The sequence below is a fragment of the Gallinula chloropus genome (assembly GCF_964237585.1).
Source record: "Gallinula chloropus genome assembly, chromosome: 18".
Classification (NCBI taxonomy): Eukaryota; Metazoa; Chordata; class Aves; order Gruiformes; family Rallidae; genus Gallinula; species Gallinula chloropus.
The window spans coordinates 1,038,579-1,053,876 of record NC_140103.1 but is presented as its reverse complement, the minus strand read 5'-3'; the positions used below and the strand labels follow the sequence as shown (position 1 = coordinate 1,053,876).

The 15,298-nt window shown below is 62.3% G+C and overlaps 4 protein-coding genes across 7 annotated transcripts in view; 2 read left to right on the top strand and 2 right to left on the bottom strand.

Moving 5' to 3' along the window:
- Positions 1-164: 164 nt before the first annotated feature.
- On the bottom strand, positions 165-3,699 carry PPP6C (protein phosphatase 6 catalytic subunit; the record flags this gene model as incomplete). Of its 2 annotated transcripts, none has more annotated exons than XM_084272462.1 (7): positions 165-891; positions 1,510-1,719; positions 1,845-1,924; positions 2,796-2,937; positions 3,292-3,357; positions 3,438-3,533; positions 3,625-3,699. In XM_084272462.1, the coding sequence occupies 7 exons, from the start codon at positions 3,697-3,699 to the stop codon at positions 643-645; spliced, it is 918 nt and encodes a 305-aa protein (XP_084128588.1). In that variant the 3' UTR covers positions 165-642. The 2 variants fall into 2 exon arrangements, with proteins under 2 accessions (XP_084128588.1, XP_084128589.1); XM_084272463.1 differs by having other exon boundaries at positions 1,522-1,719.
- Positions 3,700-3,842: 143 nt separating this feature from the next.
- On the top strand, positions 3,843-6,262 carry RABEPK (Rab9 effector protein with kelch motifs). Of its 3 annotated transcripts, none has more exons than XM_084272556.1 (7): positions 3,843-3,909; positions 3,986-4,131; positions 4,272-4,421; positions 4,538-4,699; positions 5,221-5,370; positions 5,527-5,676; positions 5,897-6,262. In XM_084272556.1, the coding sequence occupies exons 1-7, from the start codon at positions 3,851-3,853 to the stop codon at positions 6,181-6,183; spliced, it is 1,104 nt and encodes a 367-aa protein (XP_084128682.1). In that variant the 5' UTR covers positions 3,843-3,850; the 3' UTR covers positions 6,184-6,262. The 3 variants fall into 3 exon arrangements, with proteins under 3 accessions (XP_084128682.1, XP_084128681.1, XP_084128683.1); XM_084272555.1 differs by having other exon boundaries at positions 4,269-4,421; XM_084272557.1 differs by lacking the exon at positions 5,527-5,676 and having other exon boundaries at positions 4,269-4,421.
- Positions 6,263-7,307: 1,045 nt separating this feature from the next.
- HSPA5 (heat shock protein family A (Hsp70) member 5) lies at positions 7,308-11,264 on the bottom strand. Its single transcript, XM_084272789.1, has 9 exons — positions 11,242-11,264; positions 10,996-11,125; positions 10,574-10,805; positions 10,166-10,303; positions 9,832-9,944; positions 9,366-9,756; positions 8,814-9,051; positions 8,497-8,664; positions 7,308-8,132 (listed from the first exon to the last, which is right to left on the bottom strand). The coding sequence occupies exons 2-9, from the start codon at positions 11,109-11,111 to the stop codon at positions 7,573-7,575; spliced, it is 1,956 nt and encodes a 651-aa protein (XP_084128915.1). The 5' UTR covers positions 11,112-11,125; positions 11,242-11,264; the 3' UTR covers positions 7,308-7,572.
- Positions 11,265-12,244: 980 nt separating this feature from the next.
- GAPVD1 (GTPase activating protein and VPS9 domains 1) overlaps positions 12,245-15,298 on the top strand; it is a 29,786-nt gene continuing 26,732 nt past the window's right edge. Inside the window, exon 1 of the mRNA XM_084272658.1 lies at positions 12,245-12,256. The gene's annotated coding sequence lies outside the window, so the exon portion shown is untranslated. The remainder of the gene's footprint in view (positions 12,257-15,298) is intronic.

The following is a 15,298-nucleotide window of genomic DNA, read 5'->3' as shown; positions in this document are numbered from 1 at the left end:
GAGGGGCCCGGGCCGGGGGAAGGGGCAGCGGCGGGGGGAAGGGGAGCGCGCGGGGGGGGAGCGGGGCCGGGAGAGGAGGGGACAAGGGGAGGGGCCGGGGGAGGAGCGGAGCGGGAGGGGCCGCGCGGCCCCGCCCGGCTCATTAAACACACGGGAGAGCTGAGAAAAATCCGACCACTGACTTTAATGTACAAACCCGACCGCCGCAGCCGCTTCTCGCGCCAACCGGGACCCGCAGGGCCGCCCCGGGGAGGGGGCGCGGGAGGGAAGGGCCCGCCCGGCTGCCCCGGGCTCTGCGCCCTGCCCAGGCGCGGCCCCGCCCCGCGCACCAACCACTTTGCTGCTGAAACGGCTGCGAAATCTACCCAGCAAAAAAAGCTGATTCGGGCCCTGGGGCCGAGCTGCTGCCCGGGGGGCACAACGGGAGGGGGAAAGGGGCTGGTGTGTCAGCCTCAGGGACGTCTCACAAACACTCTGGGAGCATCCTGGGGAGGGGGACTGGCTACAGACAGGGCAATACACAATAAATCTTGATAATTTAAAAATAAAAAAGGCAAGAGGCAGCATTTCAGCAGCAAAGTGCTCAATAAAAAGTATATTGTCGAGGGAGGGGAGGGGGGAGGCAGCAGGCAGGGAGGGGGCTCAGAGGAAGTAGGGTGTGGTTGTGCGGGGGGGGATGACGCGCTCTGAGTCTGGGACCGCACGGAACAGCTTCGGCTCCCGCGTGTTCACGTCTTTAAAGACCATGATCGAGGCAATGTTCCCGCAGCGGTAGCAGTAATTGGGAGCAGACCATACCGTGACCAGCTTCTCATCAAACATGAACTTATAGCCCTCGTGAACCAGCTGGTGCGCCCTGCAGATGAGCTTCAAGTTGTTGATATGGACAAACTGGAAGGGAGAAGAGGGAGGTCAGTTTACCCTGAGCAGCCACACGCCCGTGCCCACAGCCCAGCCCCCTCCTGCCCCAGCCAGGGTTCAGGGGAAGGTGCACTGAAAACCCCAACTGTCTGGGTTTGGAGACCCAAGCAGTGAGAAACACCAAGGGAGGGGAGGTGGCTGAGGGCCTGAGCCCTCCCCAAGGCACTGCAGGACGGCCACAAAGCATAGCACTGGTGGCACGTCCAGTTTGGGAGCGTGTGGCCCTCAGGAGCCTGCTCACCTTCCCCAAGCAACAAAAGCCAAGTCAGGAGCCACTACAAGAAATGGAACACACTGTTTTTCCCCACATCCCTGGGGAAGCACCCAGCACGAGCCCCAGGGACGCTGCTCAGGGTCTCTGCTTCATCCTTGTTCCAGCAGCACCGTGCCTGGCAGACGCCCTCGCGCTTTTACCATCAAACGGGCCACTTCTCAAGCTGCTGTGAAGGAACCTTCTGCAGCACCACAGCCTGCTCCCTGCGGGCTGACAGGGCACGTCCAGCCCCTCGCGGCACCCGCCACCTGCTCAGCGCTGCAGCAGCTGCAGCCTCACGGCTCTGCCAGCTGCTGCGCCCGCAGCCTGGTTACCTCGTTGGTCACCTTGGCGCCGAAGAGCCAGCCCGCGCCGCGGGGGCTGATGGCCCACGTGTCCACGTCCTCGGGGTCGGACCAGACGAGGTCGCAGAAGGCGCCTTTGTGGGGGATCTCCTGGTTCCGCTCGATGGTTCGGATCTGGTCGAGCGTCTTGATGTCGGGCGAGAGGCCGCCGTGCACGCACAGGATCTGCTCGTCGATTAACTGGGGAAGCGGGGAGACGGGGTTAAGGCAGCCCAGAGGCCACCAGGGACCCCCAAAGGCCACTGCTGCTGGCAGGCACGTTCGGGCAGTCTACTCGTACACTGGAAGGTGGTGTTTGCACTTACAGCTGCTATTGTGAGCATGTCAAAGACTTTGGTACAGTATCTCCAAGCATTGGCATTTCCGTATTTGGTTTGGCACTCATCTGTTCAACAAGAGAATTCGTTAGTGCATCAGAAGGAGTTCAGACTACAAGGTCAGAGCTGGGTGCACAGCACAGCCCCTCCCAGGAGCAGCGGAGGGGCGGTGGGAGGGACTGAGGCACCTGCTGCTCTCTGTGTGCTGCGCCGGGCGGTGCAGCGCAGCCGGGACGCGGTCACACCGTCCCGCGGCTGGGACCGGCCCTGCCCACCCCAGCTGAGTGCTTCGCCTGGCAAACTGGGTGTAAGGGAGCTGAGGTGGGAGGCACGGACCCCCCAGGGCCAGGGGAAGATTCCCACCACTACCAGCAGCCACAACACACCGGGCGCTTCCCTAAGCCGCCTGTGACACTGGTGCTGCCGCTGACACCTACAGCTAAAGCACGCGTGTCACACAGCACGCTGCTTGTGGCAGGCACTGGCTCTTTCCCTGGATTTCCTCCAGCTTTCCCAAAGCCTCACACAACAAAAGTGAAGGCCATTTCCAAGCACTCTGATCCCCCTGGTTTTCCAGGGGTTCTGCTGCTTCCCCTTGCCAGAGGCACCTGCCTGGCTGCTGGCTGTGGACAGGGAACGGCTCCTACAGTGCCCTACGCTGACTGTAGTTATCCTGACACTTCAGGGGACTCGTGGAAGCAGCGTGACTTCACACAGACCCCATCAGCACGAGGGACTGTGGCACACCCTGTACAGCTCTGTGCTGCTCTGGCCTGACCCTGAGCCCGGCACCAAACAGACAGCCCAGGCACCAGAGGAACTGGACACCTTGGTCTGGATTCACGCAGGCGGCAGCTGTTCTATGGAGCCCGCTCCCCCGCAGCCCCAGGCAGCCCCAGGCAGCCCCAGGCAGCCCCTGGGCCCCGCAGTCACGCTCACCGTAGAAGCCGTACACCTGGGTGATCTGCCGGCTCTCGTGATTGCCTCGCAGCAGCGTGATGCGGTCCGGCCACTTCGCCTTCAGCGCCAGCAGGTAAGTGAAAGTCTCCAGACTGTAATAACCTCTGTCCACAAAGTCCCCCTGCAAGTCAAAGAACCGCTGGTGAGTGGAGAAGCAGCCGGAGGGAGAAACACCAAGCGATGCACCCGCTGTGACCACCTCAGGGTGCCACGCAGGAGGCCAGGGGCTGCCTGGCCCCAGGAGAACAGGCTCTTCAGTCACCCAGGCTCCAGGCCTGACCTGGACACAGGCCTGGCAGCCCCTTGGGTCACCCCACGCTTGGGCAGGGCTCGACTTGCACCCACTGCTCTCCCCTCCCCTCGTACTGCACAAAACCAAACCCACGGGAACCGGCGGCCAAAGCAGCCCCCAGGCTGCCGGGCAGGGCCGAGGCCCCGGGGGCTGCCGGCGGGGCCCGCCCGGGCGGCGCCGTACCATGAAGATGTAGTTGGTGTCGGGGACCTGCCCGCCGGTCCTGAACAGCTCGCACAGGTCGTAGAACTGCGGAGAGAGGCCAGGGGTGAGCAGGGGCCGCGCCCGCCGCGCCGCGCGGCGCTTGGTGGGGCAGGGCCGCCCGTTACCTGCCCGTGGATGTCCCCGCAGACCGTGACGGGCGTGGAGACGGGCTGGACGTTGGACTCCTCCAGCAGCAGGTCGCAGACATAGTCGCAGAGGCGCTGCGGGGGAAGAGCGGGACAGCGCCGGGTCAGCGCCCGCCCGGGCCCTGCCCCCGCCCGCCCCCGGCCCCCCCGCCCGGCGCGGCCGCACCTTGAGGTCGTTCTCGGGCAGGTACTTGCAGAGCCGCGCGATCTCCACGTACTTGTCCAGGTCCAGCGGCGCCATCTTGGGACGGCGTCTGGGAGCCGGAAGCGGGACCCGGCGCTTCCGGGGAGCGGCGCGGCCGGTCGACGACGCCGGCGGAAGCCCCGGGCTCTTCCGGCGCGCGCGGCACCGGAAGGCGGCGCCGCTTCCGCCCGGCCCGGCCCGGCCCGCCATGGGGCCGCGGGCGCCTCCGCTGCTGGAGCCGGGATGCCGCCCGCAGCCGGGCAGGTGGTGAGTGGGGCCGGGGGGCTGCGGCGCGGCGCGGCCCGGCCCGGCCCGGCTGAGCGCTGCCCCCCGCTTCCCGCAGGTACCGGCTGTCGCCGCACGGTGACCGGCCCCGCGCGCGCGTGGGCCACGGCTGCGTCCTCCTGCCGGGCGGCGCCGGCCGCGTCCTGATCCTGGGCGGCGCCGACCCCGCCGGGGCCTTCGCGGACGCGCACTTCGTGGAGCTGGGTGAGGGCCGGGGGGGGCCGGGGGGGCGCGGGGCCGGGCCGGGGCCGGGGGTGGGGGGCGCGGGGCCGGGGGGGGCGCGGGGCCGGGGGGTGCCGCGGGGCCGGGCCGGCGCTGACCGCGCTCTCCGCCGCCTGCAGCAGTGCACCGCTGGGCCGCGGCCGGCTGGAGCGGGCTGCGGCCGCGCTACGAGCACGCCACCTTCCTGCCCGCCGCCGCCCGCCCGCGCCTGTGGGTCTTCGGCGGCGCCCACCCGGACGGGAACCGGAGCTGCGTCCAGGTGCTGGACCCGGGTGAGTCCCCGAGGGCGGCTCGGTCCCTGCGCTCACCGCCGGTGCGGGGCTGCTGCCGGGGCGGGACGGGGGAGCCGGGTCAGTTCTCTGCTTTGCTAATCAAACGTCTTGACTAGAAATCGGGACCTGGGAGAGCCCCACAGTGAGCGGCGAGCAGCCACAGCCTCGGACGTTCCACACGTCCGCAGCAGCCGTAGGGGACTGTCTGTACGTGTTTGGAGGGGGAGACAGAGGAGCGGAGCCGGTTCCAGACCAGCGGCTGCACGTGTTCGACACAGGTACCGCCGGGCAGGCAAGGCAGCTGTGCTGCAGCGCAGAGCTCTGCCGAACGGGGCTCTGCGCTTCACATTCGCCCCGAGACCTGGCAGCGTTGGGCCCTGCCCTGGCTGCAGGTTTACGTGGGCAGGGGGACATCCCTTGCTGATGTCTCTGTGGAGCCACTGAAGTGGGGCCAGAACGGCAGTGTCAAGCTCTGGGGTGTAGAACGCCATGGGAATGGTGTGTCACACATGCCCAGTGACTGAGTACTGTGCTGCCTGTGTGCTGTTGTCCTGTCCTTGCAGCCCTGTGTGCACCAGGAAGGGTTTGCTTTCCAGGTGGAATGGGCTTTCCTGCCACTGAGTCATCAGAGCAGCACACAGAGCTCCTCTGGAGGAGCCTTATGAAGGGGCACTGGCTCTTCTCCGGCCCACTGCAAGCACTTCCTTAGGAAGCCTGAGCTGGGGTCCTTCCTCTGGGGTCTCTGGTCTGTAAAGCACCTGCAGTTCCCTTCCTAACGCTTGTGTGCTCCTGTTTTCAGCCACCCTGAGTTGGTCCCAGCCAGATACTCAGGGTGATCCCCCCTCTCCTCGGCACGGACACGTGATGGCTGCAGTTGGGACCAAACTCTTCATCCACGGAGGTTTAGCTGGAGAGGTTTTCCACGACGATCTGTTCTGCATCGATACGAGTAAGTGTGGGGGTGAGTCCTGCACAGCCACTGGTGCTGTGATGGGGCTCGATCCTGGGGTTCTTGAGTGCTTGAAATACCACCCTGTGTGTGTGAAACGGAGCTTGTGGGATTGTCACAACGTACAGCCACAGCCACCCTCCCTTCCCCCGTCAGGTGACATGCGGTGGGTGAAGGTGCCAGCCTCGGGCGACGTCCCGGCGGCACGCGCGTCCCACGCCGCCGCTGTGTTCAGAGGGCACCTCTACATTTTCGGGGGGCTGGGCCCGGCCGGCGCCCTGCACTCCACCTACAGGCTGCACACAGGTAGGAACAGCTCAGCCACGGGGCAGCGGTGTGTGTGCTGGAGTGAGCCCAGCACAGCACCGAACCTCTGCTGGGTTGAGACTGGCCCAGCTGGTGCCACCATTGCTGTGCCAGCTGATGCCACCATCGCTGTGCCAGCTGGTGCCACCATTGCGGTCCCAGCATGCTTTCAAGCCTGTGAAGCCCCATTTAAAGGTGTGAATGTCTCTTTGCCCTGCAGAGAAGCACCAGTGGACACACTTACAGTTTGATGCCCCTCTGCCTGCTGCGAGGCTGGACCACGCCATGTGTGTCATTCCCTGGCACATTGGGAAGAGTGGAGATGGGGGGAATGTCACCTGTGGAGACACAGCTGGGAGAGAGTCCACAGCCCCAGGGGGTGACAGAGCTGCCCCACCCCAGGGTGGGGGTGCTGAAGACACAGTCCTGCACCTGCTGTTAGTGTTTGGTGGGATGGACACAGAGGGGGACTTGCACAGGGACTGCCTTGTGAGCCTGATCGAGTAGCAGAGCTGTGCTCACACACAGCACCACCGAGCGAGTCGTTCTGTCCAATAAAGCTCTTGCCCTCAGCTGAGAGAAGACTAGGGGGGGACCTAATTAAAGTCTATAATTATCTTAAGCAGGGGATGCAGGGGGAATCAGCCAGCCCCTTTTCAGTGTCTGTGGGGACAGGACAAGGGGCAGTGGCTGCAAGTTGGAGTGTAGGAGGTTCCAACACGTGGAAAAACTTTTCCCCAGTGAGGGTGAGGGAGCCCTGGGACAGGCTGCCCAGGGAGGTGGTGGAGTCTCCTTCTCTGGAGAGATTCCAGCCCCATCTGGACACCTATCTGAGTGATATGTCCTAGGGAGCTGCTCTGGCAGGGGGGTTGGACCCGATGATCCCTCGAGGTCCCTTCCAACCCCTACGATTCTGTGATTCTATGTTAGTGGGGCCTGAGGGGCCAGGGCCAGCTCCCTGCAGAGCTGGGGGAAGGCAGCAGCCACTGGCCCTGCAGAGGTTACTGCAGAAGGGGAGGGTGGGCAGCTTCCCTACCAGAAGGGACACTTCCACCTGCCAAGCTGTTGTGGGATCTGGCAGCAGAGGCAGGTCAGAGGAGCTTTAACTGTTTAAAAAAAAAACAAAACAACTGGTAACAAGTTGTACCTCACACCAGGGAAAGGAGGGGAATTTCTTACCAAGCCCAGAGCAAGGTCAAAGGAAGGGGCTCTGGGGGTCCTAGCACTCCAGGGAGCTCTAGGTGCAGCTGAGCTCAGCCCTTCCCTTCCCCACGCTGCAGTTTCCACATCATGGTGTCACACAACAGCTCTCCTGCCCTCCCATGCCCCAGGCAAGGGCAGAGCACCCCTTTAGCAATTACTCATTGCATATCCCCTTCCTTTTAAGGCTCTATTACATCATAGCACTGCAGGGGGGATTAAGGCCACCAGGACACTCCAAAAACAGGGCAAGAGGTGCCAGAGGCCCAGCCCAGCCTGTTTGCACAGCGAGAGCAGAGGACAAGGCTGTCCTAGCCCTAAGGCCAAAGGCCCAGAGCCCCAGAGTGCCTGGCTGGAGCAGTGCCACACCAGTGCATGGTGAGGGGAGGGTTCAGGCACAGGGCCCACGCTGGCTGGAAAAGGAAACAGTGTCCAGTGTAAATAACAAATTTATTGTGGTCACTTCAGGTAGAAAAGTTCTACACCAAGCTCAGGGCATGACCGCGCTGTTAAATACACCACCCCCACTCCCCAGACACCAAGCACCTGCTAACAAAAGCAGATAGAGCCACGTCGGGCTAGCGTTTCCAGCTCCACTCGCGAGTGAAGATTCAGAGTTACATTCCAAATTCAGAGTTCAATATTTTAAACAAGTGTTCCTGAGTCCAATATATACACACACTGAGCCGCCAGTATCTACAACTCGTCCTTCTCGGCCGCCTCCTCGTCGCCGGGGGGAGGCCCGGCGCTGCCGTACAGCTTGCTGACGATGGGCTGAACCACTTCCTCCAGCTCCTTCTTTTTGGCTTTGAAGTCTTCGATGTCAGCATCCTGGTGGCTCTCCAGCCACTCGATCTTCTCCTCCACGGCTTTCTCTATCGTTTCTTTGTCCTCAGATGACAGCTTACCCCCCAGCTTCTCCTTGTCGCCGATCTGGTTCTTCAGGGAGTAGGCATAGCTCTCCAGCTCATTCCGGGCATCGATGCGCTCTTTGAGCTTCTTGTCCTCCTCCGCGAACTTCTCCGCGTCGTTCACCATCCTCTCGATCTCCTCGGGCGTCAGGCGGTTCTGGTCGTTGGTGATGGTGATCTTGTTCTTGTTGCCGGTGCCCTTGTCCTCGGCGGTGACGCGCAGGATCCCGTTCACATCGATCTCGAAGGTGACCTCGATCTGGGGGACGCCGCGGGGCGCGGGCGGGATGCCCGTCAGGTCGAATGTTCCCAGGAGGTGGTTGTCCTTGGTCAGGGGCCGCTCGCCTGCAAGACAGACACAGTTAGATACACTTTTCCCTGTTCTAGCAGTGGTTTGCACTTAGTGAAACACTTTTTCAAGGATTTTTAAAGGTTTTTAGACAGCTGCAGCATTAACTCCTCTGAGGAGCTCCTCAGAACACACCCAGGAGCAAGGGCCCTATCTGGAGAGCAGGATTCCAGTGACAGGCTCTGATGCAGGCCCAGCAGCCTGAGGAGAGCTGCTCCAGAGCCTCACACTATGGCCAGTACAGAGCTGTATCATCCATAACCATCCACTCAGTGCCCACAGCCTCTGGGACTGGACAGTGGCAGGTAGTGAGTGCTACAGATTCCAGCCACCCCATGGGCCACCACGGGTGACACTCACCTTCATAGACCTTGATGGTGACAGTTGGCTGGTTGTCAGAAGCTGTGGAGAAGATCTGAGACTTCTTTGTTGGGACAACAGTGTTTCTTGGGATCAGTTTGGTCATCACCCCCCCAACAGTCTCAATGCCAAGGGTCAGAGGACAGACATCCAGCAGCACCAGGTCACCTGTAACACAAGAAGTGCGGGACTGTCACAACTTCAATCAGAAGGAACCACCACCCCATCACTGCCAACAGGACCCTGAGGCCTCAGAGGCACAGAGCTGCGAGGGCCAAGTAGCAGCAAGCTGGCTGTCACAGTGACAGTGGCCTCACCTGTATCCTGGTCCCCGGAAAGAACACCAGCCTGAACAGCCGCCCCGTAGGCTACAGCCTCGTCTGGGTTAATGCCACGAGAAGGCTCCTTCCCGTTGAAGAACTCCTTAACCAGCTGCTGGATCTTGGGGATGCGAGTGGAGCCGCCAACGAGAACAATCTCATCAATATCAGACTTCTTCAGGTCAGAATCTTCCAGAACTTTCTGAACAGGTTTCATGGTGGAGCGGAACAGGTCCTGGGAAGACAAAACACAAGGCAGGACTGTAAGACTCTATTCCCACATGCCTCATCTCCCAGTTACACACAGCCTCTGGGTACAAAGGATGAGCAGAGGAGAAACACCACAAGGCTTGTGAACAGCCTTGATGAGACCTCAGCTGTCACTACCACGGCCCCAGCTACCCTGGCAAGGAGCAGCCGCTCCATTTTCAGCACAAGCAGCAAGTTATTTATACTCCAAGTGCAATGTCACAGCACGAAACGCTGCACATTCCCATCCCATCTGCAAGCCAGAGCAGAGGCAGTGTAACTTTACCTTCCTAAACTTACCATGTTCAGCTCCTCAAACTTGGCTCGAGTAAGTGTCTCTGAGAAATCCTCCCCTTCAAAGAAGGATTCTATTTCAATCCTAGCCTGGTGCTGAGATGACAAGGCTCTCTTTGCCTTCTCCACCTCCCGTCTTAACTTCTGCACAGCTCTGTTATCCTTCCTGACATCTTTCCCAGTCTTCTTTTTGTAGAGTTTGATGAAGTGTTCCATCACACGCTGGTCGAAGTCTTCTCCACCCAGGTGGGTGTCACCATTAGTAGCCACAACTTCAAACACTCCATTGTCAATTGTGAGCAGGGAGACATCAAAGGTTCCACCACCCAAGTCGAACACCAGGATATTCTTCTCTCCCTCTCTCTTGTCCAGCCCATAGGCGATGGCAGCTGCCGTCCTGCAAAGGCAAAGGCCCGTTCAGCCTCCTGGGACCACCACCCCCACAGCACACAGCACAGGGACAGCTACTTACGGCTCGTTAATGATTCTCATCACATTCAGCCCAGCAATGGTACCAGCATCTTTCGTAGCCTGGCGCTGCGCATCATTGAAGTAGGCTGGCACAGTAACAACAGCATGGGTAACCTGAGTAAGGAAATGACTGTTACAGAAACAGAGCAAAGCAGAGAGCTTGCCAGCAGCCATGGCAGTGCTGATATACAGCCCCAAGTTCTTTAAACACAGGTGAAATCTGAGTATCAGCCCCATTCCACTGGGCCACACCACAAGGCTGGTGCAGGGATTCAGCCCACCCATCTTTTGTTCTGTAAAGCTGCTGCTCTTGTTACTAGTACTTGTGCACTTACTTTCTTTCCCAAGTAAGCTTCTGCAGTTTCCTTCATCTTTGTCAGCACCATAGCAGAAATTTCCTCAGGAGCAAATGTTTTTGTCTGTCCACCTCCAACATCCACTTGAATATGGGGTTTGGCTTTCTTCTCAATAACCTGGAGAGAACACCACATACTGTCTGTGAACTCAACAGTTCTCTGAACCATTCCCACTTGTTTGTGGCCCCTGCCTCTCTGAAGGTTAAGCAAAGCCTCTGTAACACAGATGCTCTGAACACCAGCTGACACACAGAACTGCTGTTCATACACCGCAGCCCTCAGGGGGGCCCAGGAACCGCAGGGCTGCTCAGGGAGGGCACCCTGGTTCAGGAGCCTCTCCTGACCGGACACACAGCCCCACCCCGCCCCAGCATCCCCCATACCCACCTTGAAGGGCAGGTACTTGATGTCCTGCTGCACGGAGGGGTCGTTCCATGTGCGGCCGATGAGCCGCTTGGCATCGAACACGGTGTTCTCGGGGTTGGACGTGAGCTGGTTCTTGGCAGCATCCCCGATCAAGCGCTCCCCCTCGGGCGTGAACGCCACGTAGGACGGCGTGATGCGGTTCCCCTGGTCGTTGGCGATGATTTCCACGCGGCCATTCTTGAAGACGCCCACGCTGCGAGCGGCGGAGCAGTGAGGCGGCGCTGGGGCCCGCACCCCCCTTCCGCTTCCCCCCCCGCTCCTTCCGCTTCCCCCCCCCTCCCCGTTATTCCACACACACACCCCCCCCGCTCTCCCGGGACCGCAGCCCCCCCCCCCCCCCCCCGGGGCCCGCTCCCCCCGCCAGGCCCGGCCGCCCCGCTCACCAGGAGTAGGTGGTGCCCAGGTCGATGCCCACCACCGTGCCCACATCCTCCTTCTTCTCCTCGTCGTCCGCCCGCGCGGCGCCCAGCACCAGCAGCGCCAACAGGAGGTGCCTCATGCCGCCCGCTCGCCCTGCCGAGAGCCCGCCGGTCACAAAATGGAGGCGGCACAGGCGCGCCCCGCCCCGCTCCTCCCCTCCCCCACCCTCCCGGGCCCACGCCGCCGGCCCTGCCCGGCCGCTCTCTTACCGTAACCGCCGGCCCCGCGCCCCCAACCACTGCTGCGGGCCCAGGCCGCGCCGCCCGCCCTTATATACCTTCTGTTACTCCTTCGTGGAGGCTCGCCATTGGCGGCGGGGCCCTCGCTGGAGCCTCCCCATTGGCTGGCTGCTACTAAGCTGGCCTTGCCTGATTGGCGGGAGTCAGGCTGTTCCTCTGACACGCCGGGCGCGCCCCGCTCCCGCCGTGCCATTGGCTCACCCCGCCGGTGCCGCGGACCTATCAACGGAGAAGCGTGAGCCAAGCGGAGGGAGCCCATTGGTCGGGGGCGGCCGTCATGGCGAGGCCCGGGCTAGGGGACGGGGGGACGTTCTGGAAGTTTCCATGGTTACCGGCCCCGCCGGCGGCCGGAGCCGCCATCGCGGGGGTTCGGTCCTTGCGGCCCGCGCACCTGCGACGCCTCCCGGCCCCGGGCGCCCCGAGGCCGCGGGACCGGCGGGGGAGGCGCGGCTGAGGCAGGGGGCAGGGCCCGGGGCCTGGCTGGGCCGCCGCGTCCCTCTGCCGCGGAGCCGGGCCCGGCCCCGCGGGGTCTCCCCAGCCCCCAGGCGGACGCCCCCACCCGCGGCAGCCGCGGAGCCGCTGGGCACACGGGGACGACGTGGGCAGCCGGGCCCGAGGGGCCGCGGGATGGGAGCCCCCGTCCCAGGCCAGGCCCGGTGCGTGGCCCTGGCTCCGGAGAGAGAGCCCGTGGGTCTCCTGGGGGGCGCTGGCCGCCTCCTGACCCGCGATGTCGGGGTGCTGAGTCACCGTGTCCTGGCTCAGAAGTAACCTGCTGCGCAGTGTTACATCAGCCCGGGGCTTCCTGAGGTGGGAGACTGCACAGGAGGGCGAGGGCCTGGCACTTGGGAGGTCCAGCCAGGCCGCCGCTGTGGGGTGCAGGTCACAGGGGCTGCACCCCTGCCCTGTGTTGGCTTACGCAGCCACAGGTCGCCCATGCATGTGGTACCTGCCTGCCTGAAATCCCACGCTAAAGCTGGTGGTACAGGTACAAAGCTCCAAATTAGCAATGAAAGCTTTGGGGGATTGAAGAGGGACACAAAACGAGAACCTAAAAGCTGGTTGTTACCTCCAGATGTACCAGCCCTGAGAACTGGTACAAACAATTCCAGGTAACTTCAGTATAGAGAGGGCTGCAAGGAGGGAGCGCTGTGACCAGGCAGCACTGCCCGAGTGTAATGACTTGGATTTGCCAGGATTTCTCTGCATTCTGAAGTGAGACATTGTCACGATTTCCCTATTTTGAAATATGATTTGTATCCTTTATATCTGCTTGTGGGTGTTGTTTTGTAAGCTGAGTTACATCTGCGTTGCGTTCACACCGATTTGATTTTCTCTTTCAAAAAAGCCCTGAGATGTGTAGTGCAAACGACAGAGCATAGTCCTGAGATGAGACTGAACTCCTGGCTTAGCGATGTGTCCAGGAACTGTCAGTAACGTATTTTATCTCTTAGGAAGCCTCCTGCAGAAAAGGGTTGGGGGTGGGGGCACAGCTTCATGCCTTTGGGCCCGGGGCTCATTTTCCGCAGTTCTCAGTGATGTGGTAAATGCAGCTGGTGCTCTGTGTTCCTGCTGGGAATGCAGCGTGACAGCTGCTGTGTGGCAGCACTTTGCTGGGCTCTGGTGTGTTGGGGCTTGAGAAATTTTTTTCTTAGGACATTTCAGTTTCCCATAGTCGTTTCTAAAACGTTATTTGGACGTTGAACATTCCATTACATAAGACATTCTCTTTTATCAGAGAAGAGAATTCAGGGCAGTAACTGTGTCAGTGTTCCGGGCAGTGAGAGATACCAAGTGTAACGTTTTGGCAGTCGAGTTGCCTGTTGGGGCCAGCTTTGCAGATAGCTGGGGCATAGAAACAAGCAGGTGTGGTGCCTCCGGAGGGGACTGTCCCGTTCCCACTGAGAGCACCACCAGCCCGGCACACCGTGCCCTCCGTCACGGAGTGAGGGGAACTCAGCAGCCCTGGGGGGCCGGAAGGCTGGGTGGCATTCGGAGCCTCAGAGGACTGTTCATGTTGTGCTGTGACCAGGCATCCCTCCCCAGTGAGCTGTGCTGCTGTGTCTCCAGCTATCTCACCCCCCTGAAAATGGGCTTCTGTCGGGACAAATCACCATGTGATTAATGAGTGTCACCCTACTGGGTTTTCCCTAGTATTCCTGCTGGCACGATATTTGGCTTAAGGGCGCTGCAAGGAGCCGCAGCATGCCCCGGGAGCTGCAGGCGAGCTGCTCCGTGACCTGACCACACTCCCCATCAGTCCCAGCTCGTTGTTTCTCACCCCGCGCTGGCGCCAGGCGCTGTCACGTCCTGCGGGGACAGCCTGAAGAGGGAGCGAGGTGAGCCCCGCGCCGCGCCCGCACCGCCTCGGGCTGCGGACGCGGCAGCCGCGAAGCAGCCGCTGCTCTCTGCGACGCTGCGGCGCTCGGAGCGGGGCCGGGGCCGGGCGGGGCTGGGCCGACACGCACGGCGCCATCCGCCGCCGCCTCCCGCCCGCCCCGCCCGGTGCCGGCCGCGGGACTACATGTCCCAGGAGCGCGGCGGCCGTCGCCGCCCGCCGCCTGCGCAGTGCCGCGCCTGGCTCGGGGCCGCAGCGGGAGCCGGGCGGCGGGGGCGGCGGAGCCGGGGCGCTGGCCGGGTAGGGACGCGCTCGTATCACCCCCTTCCCCTCCCGTCCCTTCCCCTTCGCTCCGCGGCACCGCTCGGCTCCCTTACCCCCCCCCCCCCTTCCCCCGCCGTCCCGCGTCGCTCGGAGGAGGAGGAAGGCCGGGAGCGGGAGGAAGGCGAGGCCAGGCCGCCCGCAGCCCTCCCGCCGGCCCGGGGCCTGAGAGAGCGCTTTGGTTTCTCAGGGAGGGGAGCGGGAAGGCGCGGGCGGCGCTGCGGGGACCGAGGTAGGCTGCGTGTGGCCGTGCTCGGCGCCGGGCGGGGGGCGGCAGCGGCGGCGGGACCGGCCGAAGTTGGCCGCGAGGTTTGCGGAGTGTTTGGTCCGTGCCTTTCCTTCCCGGCCCGCCGCCTCGGGCCGGAGCCAGCCCTGCCTGCCGTGTTCGTGTGGGGTGCCGGGGGCCGGGGCCCAGCCGCGCCCGCCCACCGAGGCCCCGGGCCGGTGGCTGTGGGAGCGGCTGGGCGCGGGCGCCGCTGCCGTCCCCCCGCGATGCCTTTTGTGTTGAGCGGTAAAACTCACAACTCGGCGAGTATCGCGACTTCCCTTTCCTGTCGCGAGCAGACCCGTAGCGCGGCAGAGCCCCGTCAAGCCGGGATCTGCCTGGCTGTTCTTGCCAAGTCACGACAGGGTGCTCAGAGGGGAGGTGGCGCGCTGAGGCGCGCGGAGCCAGCGCGCTGTGCTGCGCTCCGGGGGCAGGATGCTGCTGCTGGGGACCACGCCGCTGCCTCGCGCGGAGGAGCTGCAGTTGGGAGATAACGAAGGGCGAGGCTGGCAGGGACAGTAGGTGGGGTGGGGTGTGAAACACTGCGCTTCGTGGCGGGATGGTGGCTGCGGGAGATGGACCTGCTGCTGCTGCTGGGGAGGGTTCCAAACACTTCAGACACGAGGGGGTTGGTATGAGGTTTGTCAGGCCTCCTGTCCATAATAGCAGTTACCCTTCCCAGCGGACTGCAGATGGGCTGTTCCTGTATGAGGAAGGGAGCTGGCCTCCAGAGAAGGGGCCAGCAGCAGGTTGTTTTTGTCAGCGCGAGCGGCCCCGAGTTCTGCACTTCTTCGGACTGGAAGTTTGTTAGTAGGACTCCTTACGTAAGGGGAACTCCTCTCCAGCATCAGGAGCGACTGCAGTGGAGTTCATGTGCGTGGTTATATGCTTGTGTTGGTTTTGTGCAACACAGTAATACTCAATAGATAATTTAACAGCCAACTGATCCTGGTAAATTCAGTTCAGGGGCATAAGAAGTGAGGTGCTCCTTGCACATAAGGCTGGCTGGGTAGACAGACAGCATGTTCAATGCCAGCTGCAGAGTGGTCACTGGGTAGAAACAAACCTGAGGTATGAGTTGGTTATTGATTAGTGTTGAACTGTGG